This window comes from Branchiostoma lanceolatum, chromosome 4 (genome assembly GCF_035083965.1).
Source record: "Branchiostoma lanceolatum isolate klBraLanc5 chromosome 4, klBraLanc5.hap2, whole genome shotgun sequence".
Taxonomy (NCBI): Eukaryota; Metazoa; Chordata; class Leptocardii; order Amphioxiformes; family Branchiostomatidae; genus Branchiostoma; species Branchiostoma lanceolatum.
In genome coordinates, this window is record NC_089725.1 from 29366414 (window position 1) to 29384206 (window position 17793).

The 17793-nt window shown below is 44.6% G+C and overlaps 1 protein-coding gene across 1 annotated transcript in view; it reads right to left on the reverse strand.

Moving 5' to 3' along the window:
• Positions 1-156: 156 nt before the first annotated feature.
• LOC136432035 (TALPID3 protein-like) overlaps positions 157-17793 on the reverse strand; it is a 148396-nt gene continuing 130759 nt past the window's right edge. Inside the window, exons 13-31 of the mRNA XM_066423052.1 lie at positions 14970-15176; positions 13575-13678; positions 13036-13108; positions 12384-12662; positions 11053-11230; positions 10230-10447; positions 9635-9757; positions 9114-9212; positions 8548-8631; positions 7960-8156; positions 7503-7630; positions 6499-6787; positions 6380-6383; positions 5919-6087; positions 5045-5300; positions 4212-4459; positions 3380-3471; positions 2193-2772; positions 157-1222 (exon numbers count right to left, since the gene is read on the reverse strand). Coding sequence (XP_066279149.1) covers positions 531-1222; positions 2193-2772; positions 3380-3471; positions 4212-4459; positions 5045-5300; positions 5919-6087; positions 6380-6383; positions 6499-6787; positions 7503-7630; positions 7960-8156; positions 8548-8631; positions 9114-9212; positions 9635-9757; positions 10230-10447; positions 11053-11230; positions 12384-12662; positions 13036-13108; positions 13575-13678; positions 14970-15176 — 4020 coding nt within the window. The 3' untranslated portion in view covers positions 157-530. The remainder of the gene's footprint in view (positions 1223-2192; positions 2773-3379; positions 3472-4211; positions 4460-5044; positions 5301-5918; positions 6088-6379; positions 6384-6498; positions 6788-7502; positions 7631-7959; positions 8157-8547; positions 8632-9113; positions 9213-9634; positions 9758-10229; positions 10448-11052; positions 11231-12383; positions 12663-13035; positions 13109-13574; positions 13679-14969; positions 15177-17793) is intronic.

A 17793-nucleotide genomic window follows, 5' to 3' on the forward strand; every position in this document is an offset into this window, starting at 1 on the left:
CTGTGTGACGTTGTGGACGACTTGACGGGTTCCAGAGCGTTGCAGTGTTGTGATCTTGATGTTTTAGATATCTCACACCTCCCCTAACCCTTCACTAGTGGCAGCTCTACTAAGTAGATTTCAGTATTGAAACCACCAAGTCACTCAAAGTCATCATAAGGATCTCATTCAGAACTTTAATCATCACAATGTAAAATATTGTTTACAGTCTACTGTCAGTGTCAGATTTCAAGTTTTATAAACTATATATATTTGCTGTGAGAGTATTCAGTCGCAAGTCCATGTACACATACAAACAAATCATACTTAATATGTACAGCTTTTACACTCAATATTTCTTAAAAAATAGATATAAAATGAATTGATGGCACACACAATTTTGACTTTGGCATACACTTTTGTTTAGTGTTATTACACCACACAAATTACAAGAGAGCTTGTACCAATCCTAGCAAAGACCGCATGAACCCATCACATCACGCTGATGATAGCACACCTTAAAAACCCTGCCTACCTACTTAAGCAGTCATTCAGAACCCACCCCCAGATATTTCAGATATATCTGACACCTCCCCTGCACTGTACTCTCCCCCCTCCAGAGAGCTAACTGTCACACTGTCGTTCTCCCCTTCAATACTGGGCAACGTTAGGGACACCACGAGGGACTTCCTACGCTGATCATCTTCGTCTTTCTCAGCTCCGCCCGTTGGTAGGCTGAAACTCCGCGCCTGCCTCCCGGCGCCGAGTCCTGATTGGTTAAGCCCGACAGTGGAACTGCCCGTTCTCCCCATGCCAAGCCCTGATTGGTTGAAAGTGTCTAGTCCGGTAGTGGAACCACCTGTTCTACCCATACTGCGCCCTGATTGGTTGAGAGTGTCTGGTCCAGTAGCAGAACCACCTGTTCTACCCATACTGCGCCCTGATTGGTTGAAAGTGTCCTGTCCAGTAGTGGAACCGCCTGTTCTACCCATACCAAGCCCTGATTGGTTGAAAGTGTCCTGTCCAGTAGTGGAACCACCAGTTCTACCCATACCAAGCCCTGATTGGTTGAGAGTGTCCAGTCCGGTAGTGGTCCCTCCGGTTCTGCCCAGGTCAGCGCTGTAATCTGATTGGCTGAGAGACTGGGTGAGGTAGCCTGACTGGATGAGGGCATCTAAGTTCATCTGGTCTGGAGTGAAGGTCCGAGTGTCCATGTCGCTCAATGTTTGGGTCCCCTGTAGTCCTGTAAAGTGCATGTCAGAATAGTATTAACTTTTCTGCAAATTCATGCTCAAAGGCTAATTGGAAGTAAAGCAAAAAATGGTATACAAGAAGAAAGAAAGGCACAAATGAATTAAAGATAAAATAACAGCTATTCTGAAGCTAATCTACTTAAGCTATTTGAATGATTTGATCGTTTTTTTTGCATGCAATGGGAGATGAATTGTCCAACATTTTTGAAGATAGTTTTGACTAGGGCTGTGTACTGGTACCAGTATAATATACTGTGAAGTCCATTTAGGAACAGGTGCAAAACACTGGAACATTAATGGATCAGTACTATACCTGAATGGGAAGAAAAAGCTACCTTTAACTGCTCTTTGACTTGGAAGTTATTGAGTCCTGTCAAGTTCGGTTTACTCGATGGAAATCATTTTATCAAAATTCCTACCAAGCAGTTCAGTTTGAGCACACAGTCTTGCCCTCGGTCCTGCATTTACGTTTTCCTATCTCATCTTGTAACAGAAACAGACAGCTAGGAAAAGGTAATGATTTACCTCCCAACCTCTCTTCTGCTTGGAGATTACTGTTTACTCAATGGAAATTACCAGGAATCTATGGTTACAGAGTATGGTATCGAAAGTGTACAAACGAATGAATGAATAACATTTATCAAACCTGGATAGCCCTGCTGGTCTTAGCCAGCACGTCGGCAGAACGTAATGCTTGTTCGGTAATTAGCCTTCTATTTAAACCTATTATAGCTGCGGAATCTCTTTTGTTCTCTTTGGTCAATGTTGCATCGGAGCAACAGCCGTTGCATAAGATATGTCTTTGGACACAACTATATGAATCTATATACGAGATATTGACCTTAAATACGCAAACACCACCTTAGACGCTTACGTGCTGCCGACGTGCTGCCTTAGCCGCTCTTCCCAGAGGACCAGTAGATTACTACCAAGTGGTAGAGTGGGAGCACTCCATCTTACCCTGCTGGCTTGTCCTGCCTTCCTCCGGCACCTCATCTTCAGGCACGGCCTTGACGGTGATCACCCTGGCCGGCCTCGTGTCGGGGTCGCCACCCCTCTGCTGGCCCCTGGATGCCGCCAGCGGCGTCCGGGACCGCGGCGAGGGCCTGGGGGACGAGTCGTCGGCCGAGGCGACGCTGATCACCCGCGGCGCTGACGCCACCGGTTTCCTTGACGACGGCCTCTCCAGGTCAGACAGGACCATGGTGTTATCCTCGTGAGGAACGGTACGGTCTGCGGGAATGGTACGGTCCACGGGAATGGTACGGTCCACCGCCTCCCCATGGGAGCCTCTCCTGCCGTCCTGGGCCTCTCCCAGGAGAACCCTCTCCGCAGTCTGGGTCAACCGGGGTCGTTGACCCTCGCTGACCTCCCCGATGCTTGCGTCGTTGTCCGCAGCGACACCCTGAGGTAGCGCCGGCTTCTCCACCATGTTCCTGACGGGCTGCTGTGCACGCGCCAGGAGGGCGAGCAAGGGGTCTTTGTGAACACCGCTCAGGGCTTTGGGCACCAGTTCGCCCTCACTAGGAGGTTCTAAGTCCTGTGAGATAAACAAATACAAGACAAAAAGGATTTAGAATGAAGAGCTAAACCAACCAACCTACCATCTACAAACATGCACAAATCGCCATGATTCAGTACTCAATGCTAAGTCGTGTCAGAAAACAGTTAAGCTTTGTATTATTTATATTAACACAAAGCTTAACTGAAATATTACAAGAGACTTAACTCAAAGTTACCAGGCTTCAACTCACCAGGCTAAATTTAACTATCAATTTCTTACTGTACATGGCATGTACAGTAAGAAATTGATAGTTAAATTTAGCCTGCATTGCATAGATCCACCGGTTGCGTCACAGATTTCTTTAGCTAAGAACCCAGGCCAGTTTAAAGTGTTAAACATTGTAGGAATCATTTCAGATGTTTATACTGAGCAGGCGGACCTGTGTATGAGGGAGTTTCAGGCATTAGCCTTCAAACCTTTGCACATAAAAGAACCCAACACACTTATCAAGAAGGGTAGGGTCGACTCAGTGTGTTTGACTGTAGAAAGTGAGCCATGATAGCAAAGCCACATTAAAAGTGCATGACACTTCATCTTAAGCATTACACTTTGAGGTTAACAGAAGAAGAGTAAGCAGCCCCACCTGTTCATGGTCCATCTCCTCAGCCCCCTCCAGTGTGCTGGCCAGACTGCTGTCAGCTGACTTGTCTCCCACACCGGCCACTCCAGCAGCACCTGAACAACAGCATTGAGGGGTTAGCTATCAAGTTTAATTAACCACTTGAGCAACACCTGGACACAACAGCATTGGGGCATTAGCCTTAAAGTTCATCTCTGCTGGTAGGATTCATTTTGAAGCAGGTTTAATCAGGGCCTTACAATCATCTGTCAAAAGAGACTTGTGACGCCATAAACTTTCTGCAACTTATGATGCACTGCTCACCAAGGTTCACACGGCTTATATCTGCATAATGGACATCACGGAAGCAGTGGAATGTTCATTCCTTGACAAAGACCAGAAAGATATTAGAATATATCTATTCTGCACTACTCATTTTCTTTTCATCTAATTACATCACAAAGCCATGTTTTGAAGGTGTGCCTAGTAGTAGTATCATTAATCTTGTAACCTGTTAAGTACTATCATGATTACTACATGTTGCAAAGGCTGGCTATGTTTCATCAAAATCTTACAAACAAGCCCTGTGAAACATTTGCTTACCCTGGATTACAAGGGTCCTCATTCACAACCAAAACATTTCATCACAGCCGACTGACTGGATATGATTTTGGAAACGGTCAGACATTCAAATAGAATCCACTACTTTTTGTCAGTGACTCAGAGTCACTGACTACTTTTTGTCAGTGACTCAGAGTCACTGACAAAAAGTAGTAGATGCTACTTGAAATGTCTGACCGTTTCCCAAATCATATCCAGTCAGTAACTGCTTTTTTGGCATCACAGATTTGCTTACCCTGTAAGCCCCCTGCAGCTCCGGCCTGTCCCTTACTGAACAGCCACTCCCCCTCAGACAGGGACACGTCGGCCGTCTCCGTTACCGTGGTGATGGCCGAGGAGCTGCTGGACTCCGTGGCCGGAGGGGAGTGTTCAGAAGACGAAGGGGGGGACTCCTTGTGAGGGGGGAGGCTCTTCGGGGTGATGGGGGGAGGGGGAGGCTGGACCAGGCTTGTAGGCTCCTCAGTCGGGGACACCGACATCTCACTGGAGGATCATTTGAAAGAAACAAACAGTTCATCAGTGGAATTTAATAGGACGAATGCCAGCATCCCTGTTTATGATGCAAAGATTCCTAGGTTGTGTAGTTTGTAGTGCCAAACATCGTAGGAGCCATCTAGGATGGTGACATAAAGCTGCATGTACGGGAATGCTTCAGAGGGAATGCTTCAGACGTTAGCCTGGAGAATCAAACCTCTGCACATACATGTATAAGAACCCAACACACTTATTTCGAGTGGTGCCCCAACATGCTTAGCTAAATAATTGAGCTGTAGCGAAGCAACAGTGCACTACTAGCTAATGATAAAGAATCATACCGGTACTTCAAACAAGGTTGACCAGAAAGAAAGAATCAAAGTATTTTCTTTTAAAATCACTCACTTGAGATGAAGTTGAGTAAAGTCGATTCCTTACATTTTCCCGGTTCCAGTCTGCTGTCTGGCGGAAACATTACAAGTACTAGTACTCTTTTGCAATTTTAACACCCTTTTTGTCAGAGGAACCTCCTACAATCCTCCATAGAGAATCACACATATACACAAACACACACACAGTAAGACAATTCCTTACATTTTCCCGGTTCCAGGCTGCTGCCCAGCGGTGGGCGGGGCCTCCTCAGACAGGGGCAGATCGACATCGCTTCCCCAGGGGAGGGGGAACTGGGGCAGGGGCACCTCTTCAGGCTCCGAGGGGTGGGGGGAGGTGCGGGGGGTCAGGGGAGGGGTGACCGCCAGGGGCGGGCTGTGGGTGGGGGTTGGGACAGGTGTCGGGACAGGGGACATTGGTTCCACAGGGGAGGGGGGTGGCGGTTCTTCTGGAGGTGGTGCTGTAGAAACAGATACCATCAGATGTTATATGTGAAACTGTGAAACCTGTACAAGTGACCACTTCTATATTCAAAGACCTCCTGGCCAATGTGACCACATATGATTTTTTGTGGTCCCTTTACAATGTACATTATTTTCCCCAATGAAACAAGCATCAAGAATCCTGTGTATAGTGACCACCTGTCCACATAGATCATTTCTGAATGACAGTACCTAGACTCTATCAGGCCACTCCAATTTAACTGGTGTATTCTAACTTCAGCAAAGCTGACTTGCATCAAAGAAATAATGCTCAACTAGCATGAAAACAGAGTCTGAAGGGAAACTCTGTATCTTGGTGGTACGTACAGCTTCAGAGAGTACGTTTATGAAAGTTAGACATCCAGGTAGTAAACCAAGAAATTAAATTGGTGTGGCCAAAGATATGCCCCCAAAAAATGACTCAAGCAAGTGGATAAAATTTTGAAACTTTTTCCAGTTGCTTGTCATGAGTAATTATTTTTGGCACAGCTTCAGGGAGTGATTGTAGTCAGATGAAAGTCTTCCTCCCAGACTCTGTATTCTAATTTCTACTTCAAAATGTCTGAGACCAAAAAAACAAACTTTTGAGGCCTAACCTGGCGTGATGAGAGTCTCATGGAGGTTCTCCGTCTCTGACTCTGCAGGGGAGGGTTCAGGGGTGCTGTGGGGCGTGGCCTCGGGCGTTGCTACGGGAGACGGACCCCGGGGTGGGCTGGGCACGGGGCTGGTCCTGGGAGTGGGCTGTGGAGTGGCAAGGGGGCTGACCTGGAGACAAGATAATGACAATGAAGTTAATTGCATATTAATGCCCAACAGAGGGCTAAATGCATTACAATATCAAGAGAATACTAAGAAAAATATGCCATGCTTTAACTATGATCTATAAAGACAACTGTCAAAGAGATGTGTCAAGCAACGGTTTCCTAAAATATATTTTAGGTTTTTGGTATGCTTTTAAATATTAGAAGCATAATCGGCAGCTTAACTTTTGGCTGTTTCTAGCTTATGGAAAATGCTTTAATTTATCATCTTGTATCATTTCAGAGTATCAACATGCTGTCCTGGGTTCAAGATGGTATAAGATTGTCTTGATTTTGGGTTAGGAAGGTAAAGACGGTTATCACAGTGTCTGAAGTTCGCATTGTGAATATCATTCTGTAGTGCTGTAGATTTCACGGCGTCATGATTTCAGAGGTCACCGTAAAAACAGCGAAAATAAAACCACTGCAACCATTTAGATATTTACAGTATTTATCCCTTACACGTTTGGGTGATGTGCGTGCCGGTGAGGGCTCCCTGTGCGGCTGTGCCTGGGGAGGGGTGGCCTGTCGCCTCTCGTGCTGGCCCATCATGGAGGCCACCTTCTCCTCCAGGACCTCCCGCACCAGCTGCTGCACCAGCTCCGTATCCACGGCAACCCCCGCGTCAACAAACAGCTGCAGTCCCGCCTGCCCGATCGCTGACACTACAGATACACAATGTATAAAAGTTGAAGGAGGCTGTCGAAAGTAGAACTAGTCAGTATTGCATTGTGACAGTAGTAAATAAAGAACAACAAATATGCAGTCCTGCCTGCCCGATCGCTGACACTGCAGATGTATGTAAAATGTCTAAAATTTGAAGGGGGCTGTATGGATCAGAAAATCTACTCTAGTCATGAACCGTGATGAGGGGAGATATAGACTCAGTCATGTTTCACTTCACAGTGCAGCAGCGACACACTAGCTGCAGTACAAAGTAGAACCAGCCAGTATTGCCCTGAGGAAGGTGACAGGCAGTCACCAAAACGCTGTGTATTGTTAAACTCCTTTGTCGTAAATAAACAAAATTTCATGTTGAAAGACATGGCAGAGCCTGGGATTCAGTCTTGTTAGATTTAGTTGGCTTCCAAATGGTCACTACCCTTTTTCTGGATCAATGCTGACAAGACCAAAGTATTCTAGGCTAAAGCAAAGGTGCCTTGTGGCTGATTATACAGAAACTATATTGCAAAAACACACACATGCAGACAGGCAAATGCACAGACTGGCTAAACACAATTTTTCACTCCCTTGGGATGTACTATGCACAAGCACTAGCATGAGGTATAGGATTGTTTTGATACGTATATTAGGAGTTTCTCGAGAGCAACTCTCCTCTCTGTTTATGGCTAACACAAGAGTTTATCAGTCTGTATGTACCTGTGCCAGGGTCCCTGGTGTCAGCTTCTCCAGCGGAGCTCCCAGATTCGGAGGGTTCGGGGGGTGCCTCTTGTCGCTGGGCAGGGTACAGCTGGTTGATGAGTTGTGCCATCAGTTCTGCTTCAATCCTGGGAAAGGGGGAAAGGTCCAAAATTCATCACAATGTACAAATGAATGTACATCACAAACAGCCCGTTCACACGTGTGTATTTCAACTTCAACTTTTTTTCAAAAGTCTGTATGACTATGAGTTCCATATTGACATTTCTTTGGTTTAGGTATTAAGTTCCATTAAAAAACCCACCACACTTATTGAAAACAGTAGGGGTCCATCCCTGTGGGAGTGATCAAATCTTACAGTCAGGTCTTATGCAGCTTGTAATTACTGTACAAAACTGGTGCGTTACGTCGAAAGGTAGTTAACTGGTTATTCAGAAGAAAAAAGAAAAAGAGTTACCATTCCACTGCCCTGTTCTCCACCTGATTCCTCCTCCTGAGTTCCTCTGCCAGCACTTCAGAGGAGGGCTGTACCACCTCCGGGGGAGGGGGTTGTGGGGGGAAGGGGGGGCCGTGGTACTCCCTCCCCTCCTCCCTCATGTCCCCCTCTACTGTCAGGCCTGTACCTGGCTGCTTCAGGTCACGCTCTATCTCATCCTGTTGAGACGACAAAGGTCACATCAGGTAAGCAAGTATACATTAATGTAGACTGCACAGAGTGAGGTACCTGAGTTTATAAAAAAAATCAAAACACTGTAAATGCTTATTTCCTTTTGCAGTGATTGTACTTCATGCGGTAGGAGAGAAAAGGGTGGTTGAACATTGTATCCAATGGAAAATTATCTAAGGGACCATCAAAAAGTGGTCACATCGACCAGGTGGTCTTCATGTACGGGTGATCATTTGCACAGGTTTGACTACATCATCAATGGCCAGTTGGTCCTTATGTAGAAGTGGTCACTTGTGTAGGTTTGAATGTAGTCTAGAGCACTGTGATCATCCACTTCTTAATGGATCAGCTGATAAAAAAGAAACAGTAACATCTTACAATCTCCTCTGCTTCCTCCTCCACCTCTGTTCCATAGTGAGGAAACTCTCCGTACTCGGTGTCTTCAGGTGGCCCAACTGGCTGCTGCAAACGCAAAATACCAGTAGTGTTAGAAAAAACCTAAAGGAATGGATGACAAATTTTTTTATACACAACCAGTATATCAGTAATTTACCGGCCCAAGGAAACTACTCACGGAAGCAATTAGAAATGTTACCAATGTACATCTATTGCTGCAGTTCTACCTTCATCCACAGTGTGGCTTTGCTTACCCCTTCCAGTCTACTCAAAAAAATGAACAAGCTAGAGAATTAATAGCGAGCAATCTTCCTTACGTCCGCATCTTATATTGGGTCAGTTAGTCCTCACCCTCAGTAAGCCTTATTTGTCTAAATCATGTTTCTTACTTACAGAGAAAAAGTGATGCCATTTCAGGCCAATTCATGTAACTCACAACCTTACTTGTTATATAGTGACAATTGAGTGATTGACTGAGGAAAAAAGAGGGGGAAAAAGCAGACATAAAAAATATTGCGGGCAGCAGAAGAAATCTAAGTGTCCCATACCTGTTCTGCTGGAGGCATCTCCGGAGGGAAGGTGGCTTTGGGGGTGGTGTCTGAGACAGGGCTTTGGGGAACACTGTCAATGTCAACAGCTGGCATCACCTGAGGAAATGGACCACAGAGGTTCAGTATGTGTGCCTATGCCATATGTACATTCAGAAAGCAGTTCATTTCCCCCAAGTCTCAAGAAGAGGCATTTATCAGAGACCTAACGTTAAGTGTCTGATGGAAGATAGGATGAAGTGGAGAGCGCCTTCAAGCTTGGTTAGAGCGGGAACTCGACCAAAGTAATATAAGTAAGTAAGTGTAAATAAAGACATGAAGGATAACATATTCATACCTGGCACTTACTGACAATTATTTCCTGCCATGTAGCATAGGATGAAAGGAGGTTAAAGGGAGACATGTACAGTGAGCTTGAGAACTGACTAAATACATGTAAACCTTAATTGTATGTTTTAAAAAACACATCCTTTCTCGTACATACATGTTTACAAAATGTGAAGACATAGAAGTCCACCCACCTGTACTGAGAGTTTAGGTTTACGAGCATCCTTGTCCGTCACCATGGTAACAGTCGCCACATTGGGCCTGGTGGTGCCCTGAGTCCTGTTTGGCAGAGCGGTGTGAGCTACCAACGGTATGGCCTGGAAGGTTCAAAGGGGAGGAAAAAGTAATTTTAGGAAGACAATACTAGTGAATCTAAAAAGAAAGAATATACAATATAAGACAGTAAATAATGATAATCCCTAGCATAGAAAATTGTGCCATTGGGAAAGGCATTTTACACCTTTTTCCTCACTTGACAGGTGAAAATGAGCACCTAGCTTTGGTACCTGGTTGTCCTCTGGGCCATTAAGTGGGAGTTTTGCGTTTGAGAATAGTCATACCTCAAGCATGTTGAATATCTTACCACACTCATCAAAAGAGTAGGGGTCCGTCCCAGCATGAGTGGATCAAACACTACAGTCAGTCTGGTCTTACTCAGCTTGTACTGTACAAAACTTGTACGCTATTTTAAAAAAAAGGATGACCCCCAAAAAAGGCTAGGGTCGGGTAGGTTTTTTTGGTCGGGAAACACCACATTTTTTTGCGTTGGCAGTGATAGCCAGAACTCACCTGAGTATGGGAGGAGTCTATTCTGGGTGCCCCCAGGGGGATGGCCATGGGGATGAGCTGCCCCTGCTGGGGGGTGGGGGCTGCAGCCCCTGGGTAGGGGACTCCTGCCTGTGGGTAGGGGGCTGCCGGGGAGAAGTAGTACTGTCCTGCAGGGCCGGCGGTTCTGCCGGGAGCGGACTTCTGCCTGGTCTGTGTCTTAATGGACTTCATAACGGTGCCTGCAGCAAAAAGGAAAGTACTTTTAAGACTTCTTTGGCATCAGAGGCTATCCACAAAAACGTTTTAAAATACTTCAGTAAAAAGGAAAAGTAAGCTAAGCCACTGTCCTGCAATATGCACTAAAATAAACCACCTGATTTCAAAGATTGTCCACAAGTTGATATGAAACAATAAAGTACACAATAAGTGTTGGAAAATACACCCAAAAGTCAAACTTCTCAATCTGGTCAAAATTTCGTGGCAAGCTACAACTTTTCTGTCCATTTGTAGCATGATAAACCTTAAGCACCTGTCACACATAGCCAACTGTGGCCTCCTGACCTTCTCCTGATCATGGTTCGGAACTAGTCATAAGCAAGGCCACCTGTGGTTGGGAGTCGGGTGGCAAGGTTGCCTACAAGTCTTTAAAACCTGTCTGTGCCAGTCAACTATAAATTCTGAAGAATCAAAGTCGGGAACGTCATATGCTGCTTGGATGCAATCAGAGGAGCAAACTAGAGCTAGAATTGGATGAATTCACAATTCTATCAAGCACCGACCATGGATGGAGAGTGGTTGGAAGCTAAGTCGTGGGAAGGTCCTAAATGTGTGACAGGGACTTTACCTTTAGTATCTACAGCAGGACTAGGTCTGGGAGCCTTGCTCCTGGGGGGAGGGGAGTTGAAGTGGAGGTAGGGCTGCTTCTCGGTGGTTCTGTGGGGGTGGTGTCGCGCCTTGCCATACACGCGGGTCAGGTAGGTGTCGTCCTGCTCGTAGAAGGGCACGTCTCTCGTCTGCTTGGACTGGGAGGATGTCGTAAAGAAAAGGTGCTATCAGAACAAACTGTCATAGCAGTACATATACAGGTATTGATAAACTGAACCCCTGTGAATAGTTTTATCAGGTTGGTAAATCACTGGTTAACAATTAGTTCATTGTACACAACCAGATAGCTAATACCTATTTAGTAGCCAATATTTCAATGACAGTCTGTCATCTTCCTTGGCGCAAGACTGACTTGTTGGTACTTAGACAGGGCTCGAAATTCACTTTTGGGATCAGGTGCACTGGTGCACCCAACCTAAAAAATTGGGTGCACCAAAAAAATTTTGGGTGCACCACATAAAATAAAGTAGAATGTAACTATTGTAAGCAAAACCTAATCACAAACCTTACTGTTCCTCTTCTGAGCTTGTATCTGAAATGGGAGCTTGGTGACGACGCTTTCATATTTTACTTGCAAAGCCAAAAACAGTAATAACCATAAAAATGAGGTAAAAATAAAAATAATTCGAATGAAAAGTGTATTTATCAATCATCAATCAAACAAAATATCTTTTTAATATGTGTACAAAATTACATGTGGTGCATTCATTTTCTCGATGAAATTTCAATAAGACTAACTAGTGACGTATAAGGGTCCCAGCGTGTTATTAATATCGACCTCGGTGAAGAAAAAAATCAACGCCACGGAAGAAATAAAGGAAAGCATTATATTTATAAGCCTTGGTCTTTTGGCAGTCTCTTCTGACATTAAAAAAAGCCTCATGCACGCAGTTTTGAAGCTTTCAAAATAGAAATTAACTCAAAGTCTAACACCAAAATCTTAAACAAGTACTACAACAAAGATTTTATTATTTTCTTACACTGAGATGTCAAGAATATGCTGTCTACTAGTGTGCAGTGATACCTTTACACATTAAACCGTACGAAAATATTTGGGTGCACCAGTGCACCCACAGTAAAAAATTAGGTGCACAGCTCCAAAATTGGGTGCACTGGGTGCACATGCACCCAGTATTTCGAGCCCTGTACTATCATGTCCAGTTATGGAGATTTATCAACCTACACAAACCATATCATGATAGTGATACAGTCTAATTCATGAAGAGAAATTATAGTGTAATTCTGTAAGTAGTAAGCTAATTCCAATTCTCTTAACAAGCAATAGCTTACCTTTTGGCTAACCTTTTCTTTGACAGGAGATCTTCTACTTTTCTCTTCAGACTTGACCGGACCTTTTTCCTTCCCTGCGGTCTTTCCTGCCGTTGGAGGCCTCCTTAACCCAGTGTTTATCCGGGGTTGTGCTCTTCCTCTGCCTCTGCCTGTCTTGGGCAGAGACTTTTCAGGCTGGGGCACACTCGGTCCTGTGTCACGTTCAGGCACTTGATGTTCTTCCACAAAGGATACCTTTTTGGGCCTCGGGTTTCTTGTCAAGTGTTTCATGACTTCATCCTGTTGAAAGATAGGTAATATAGATATAATTATAAAAGGTGCACGTAGAATGTACCAAATTTATACTGGAATGCATTTAAAATGACAGAACTGTCAGGAAAAAGTAGGCTATGAGAACCTCAGCTATGCTGCAATAAATCTCCAATTGAACAAAGAGATTTCAAACATACTGTAAGTCTTGAAACTTTCACCGTGGTTTTATTTTTGAAGTTTTCATGGTGACCTCTCCACCGATAATTCATGACACAGTGAATATGTCTTCCTTGTATGACTGCTGAACTCTAAACTTTAAACTGCGAATTCAAAACACAAAATACTGCAAAATAAAACCACTGAGAAAGTAAATGAAGTAACAGCGTCTAACACAGCGTACCTCCACTTCAGGAGTGAGCTGGTTGATCATGGCGTCCACCTCCCTCCTGATGCGTGCCCTGTCTGCACTCGGCCTGTGAAACAAGTCAGGAGAACGTCACACGTGCAGGGCTGAATCACTATCCTTCAGAGCTTCACACATAAAGGGCTTGATCCCTATCCTTCAGAGCTTCACACATTGAAGTACAGGAATGAATCCCTATCCTCATCTGTATCTGTATTGTCTAGACTGTAACTGCCATGACCACAAATGATTATCGCTATCAGAAGTTGGTACAATCAAACTTGCATATAGCGACCACTCAAGAAACTTAGCAAGTCACTCGCCCACTTACTCACTATCCATTTTGACATCTCTTGTTCTATGAGAGAGAGAGAGAGAGAGAGAGAGAGAGAGAGAGAGCCATACCTACAATCAATCTAAGAGACTGCCAATAAGTGGCCAAGTGGTCCTCATGCAAGGATGGTCGGTAGTACAGTACAGGTTTGACTGTAATAGATAAAACCAAGTGTTGTAGACAGTACAAGCATGATCCTTACCCCTCCTGGTACAGACTGTCCATGAGCTGGTACAGCTGGGACTGGTCCTTCGCTCTCACCACGGCCTCCAGGTTCTCCTCCAGGTAACGCCGGCTCACAGTCACCTGAGCACAGGTAAAGGGGTTACACACCCGTTTTATAGCATGTCCTTAGGGCTCAAATACATTTGAATGCTATATCATTATTGAAAATAAGAATTTCAATCGTAGTGTTTAGTGCATGAGCTCTGAACCAGGGACAACAATGAATGAAGCGAGTGTGAGAGACATTCAGCACCAGGATGACCAGATGTGAAGCTAGTGTGTGATTCAGCATCAGGATTAAAAATTAAGCTAGTAAGAGAGCTGTTCAGCATCAAGAACAGCAGTGAGGCTAGTGAGAGTCATTCAGCACCATAGACAGCTATGAAGCTAGTTTGAGAGTTATTTAGCACCAGGGACAGCAAAGAAGTTGGTGTGAGAGACATTCAGAACCAGGGACAGCAAAGAAGCTAGTGTGAGAGTTATTCAGCACCAGGGACAGCAAAGAAGCTAGTGTGAGAGTCATTAAGCACCAGGGACAGCTAGCAAACTATTGTGAGAGGCATTTGGCATTGGGAACAGCTATGAAGCTGTGTGAAAGACATTCAGTACCAGGGACAGCAATGAAGCTAGTTTGAGAGTTAATTAGCACCAGGGACAGCAATGGAGTTAGTGGGAGAGTTATTCAGCACCAGGGACAGCAAGGAAGCTTGAGTGAAAGTCATACAGTACCAGGGACAGCTATGAAGCTTGAGTGAGAGTAATTCAGCACCAGGGACAGCTTTAAAGCTGTGTAAAGGTCATTCAGCAAGAGGGACAGCAATGAAGCTACTATGAGAGTCATTCAGCACCAGGGACAGCAATGAAGCTAGTGTGAGAGTCATTCAGCACCAGGGACAGCAATGAAGCTAGTGTGAGAGTCATTCAGCACCATGGACAGCAATGAAGCTAGAGAGAGTCATTCATGTTCAGGGACAGCAATGAAGCTAGTGTGAGAGTCATTCAGCACCAGGGACAGCAATGAAGCAGGAGAGAGTCATTCAGCTCCATGGACAGATATGAAACTAGGTTGAAAAAATTCAGCACCAGGGACAGCTATGAAGTTGTGTAAAAGTCATTAAGCACCAGGGACAGCAATGAAATCGGTGTGAGAGCCATTCAGCACCAGGGACAGCTATGAATCTAATGTGAAATGAAAGTCATTAATGCCAGAGACAGCACTGAAGGCAGAGTTAGAATCATTCGGAGACAGAGACAGGAAATACAAACTGATGGAATCCTTAAACAGGAACTAACGTTGGTGGCTATTAGAACATCATCCATTTCATTGAGCTATAAGGTGAAATATCTGAACACCAGAAGACACAAGACATACCTGATCCAGTATGCTGCGTGCTTTGCTGTATGCTGGTGAGATGTCAGACTCCTTGGATCTACCCGACATGACTGTAGACATGGGAGCAGTAGATAGTGGTAACCCAATGGAGGGTGGTAACCCACTGGACAGTGGTATCCCTGTGGACAGTGGCATCCCTGGTCTGGGGACTGGGACACTTGTAGGCATGGCCACTGGTGGTCTCACCTGTAAGAGGTATCATGATTGTATCATTTGGTATCATCGACATAGCTTTAACACAGAGTACATTAAACAATGCACATCACATCTGTGTAAATTCCGTTGCAATAAAGTTCAACTCTGAGACCCCAATTATTTTTCATGTTTACTAAAATATTGATGTAAATTTTGATATTTTTATGGCGTTTCTGTGTTTGTGTTACTACTATAGTCTCAAATGCCAACTCAGAGATACTGCAAATTCTTGATTTTCACCGTGCTGCCAAAATGGCAGTCGTAAATTTTTTCACAGATATAGTGTACCCATTGGCCATATTTTCTTTCAACGTTCCCTTATTCTGCTAGAAGGCATGAAAGAAAAGCAAGCATCGGCCGAGCAATCTTGCATTGTTTATAGTGGGCCCTTAAGCTCTGTAGGAAGTTTTCTTTCAACGGTGACTTTTCTCTCATTCTGCCAGAAGGCATGAAAGACAGGCAAGAATCAGTGGAGCAATCCAGCACTGTTTACTTCCTATTTATCAATGCCCAGTGCGCTGCTGTCACAAGTAAGGCCTAGGAATATTGATGTTGTGTTTCTGATCACTGTTCTGAAAAAATTATGTTCGGTTGGTAAGGATTCTCTTCTTTTTTCCTTCTTTTTCTTTAAATTTCAGCCAAAGTGATCCTGGACCAACAAATACAGTTTAACACTGTAATTTGTGTAAAACTGAAATGCATTGGTAATTTTCAACATCATTATGATTATACAGATAAACATGTCAAGCACAAGTATATCAATGAACTGAATAAAGAAGTACAATGTTTACTACATATCAACTGTTCAAAGCCTTAATCCGTTAACAGAGTGTGTTTTGAATTTTACCACTCAGATAAAAAAATTGATGTCTCTTGTCAGCGGTCAACCCCCCAAAAAGAGGCTAAGGGCAGCAGGTTTTTACCAAGTTTTTACCAGGGTAGACGGAAACACAACATGTTTTTCCTCAGCCTAATCTACCCCAGTGGGAAGGTAACAATTAAGTACAGCAGGGATTTACAAACAGTTCAGACAATTACTGATGATAACCTGCAGGGTGGAGGGGAATGATGTATGGAGTCCGCGGCGAGAAATCGATACAGGCACACGGACAACCATTAAGCAAAACTGGGACAAAGAAGGAGGTAAAGTATGTGTAGCAGTAGGTCACCTACGAAAGATAGCGGATGCTATCTGAAATGTCCGACCATTTTCAAAACTTATCTAGTTGCTTGAGTAACTTTGATCTATCGTGTTATTTGGAGTTGGGTTTGAAATCAGTGCCATCTTTGATTTAGGGTCCTGTCACGGTTATTTGCATGAGATACTGAAAGTCCAGATAGACATTGTTGTGTTAACTGTTTCTGTCAATCATTTAAGACCACTACTTACTTTGCTAGGACAGAGAAAAGAGGATTTACAGCAGGGATTGAAATCGCCACATCATTGATTTGAGATCCCCTCGTGGTTCATTGCAGGTGATAATGAAAGTCCAGATAAGCAGGCTTCTATAATTGCTTCTATCATCATTGAAGACCACAGGTGATCTGGTTGAATTCCTCAGGTACAAGTACAGCAACTACAGGTCCAGTCCATACCTGCATACCTTTGTATCAGTACCAGAACTAAATGTTATGTTTACGTAAGTTTGCAGCCCTGCACATGGCTGACCCTTGCTGTCACTTGTATGTACAGAGGTTGTATTTTCAACAGCATCATAGTCTTGCGCATTTTTTTTGTGGTGGCTGGAGAGACTAGAATTTTGAAAAGTACAAACTAATATACATCGATCCAGATTCAGAAGTGTTCAATCATAGCAACCCCACTTCTAGCAGCATCCCCATAAACTGTAAGTCACAAGCTTAAAACTCATAACCTATGACAAAGTTACCAAGTGGATGCAGGGAGGCTATGGAAACAACTCTGCCTTGGCAATATTAGGTTTGCCCGCTTTGAGTGCTGTCTTGTGCAGCAATATGGGGAACACATCATGTCGCCATGGCTGTCTGTCAGCACATCACCTTTCACCTCCCATCCTCACATCTCCTCATCGCAGACGCAGCATGAAAGGACGTTTGGAGGACGTCCCTCCGGCCGCGGCTCTCTCACGCCCGAGCGCTGCTGGCTTCAAGTCCCACCCCAGCCTGACCCCAGCCGGATGACATGTTGTGTCCAAAGTTATCTATGGCGCGTGAAAGATTCCCTCATTTTCTCCGGTGTACAACACAGGCCCTCTCCCCGGCCCCCTGGTCACCCATCACTCTTGCTCCGGTTTTTATCTTGGCCAGGGGCTAGAGTGGACAACAGACGATAAAGAAGCCGAACTCTGCGGTGACTTATACTGCGGCAGGCGGGGAGGGCTGACACGCACATTTACCACCGCTGCTGCCCAGGGCTACGGCCACTACAGATTGCCGCTCGGCCATATATTTCTTGTCAGAAGTTGGGAAGGGCTTGGGACACGGGCACAGCTTCTGTTGGGGAGAGATTATGACAAAACTTTTGTGCTACGCGATGTTTCCAAACGGCTGGAGCGTGCATGCTGTAGATATTGTTATCTTCCTTGCCTCTGGGGACAACAGAAAGATACATGCCCACAAAAATGGATCT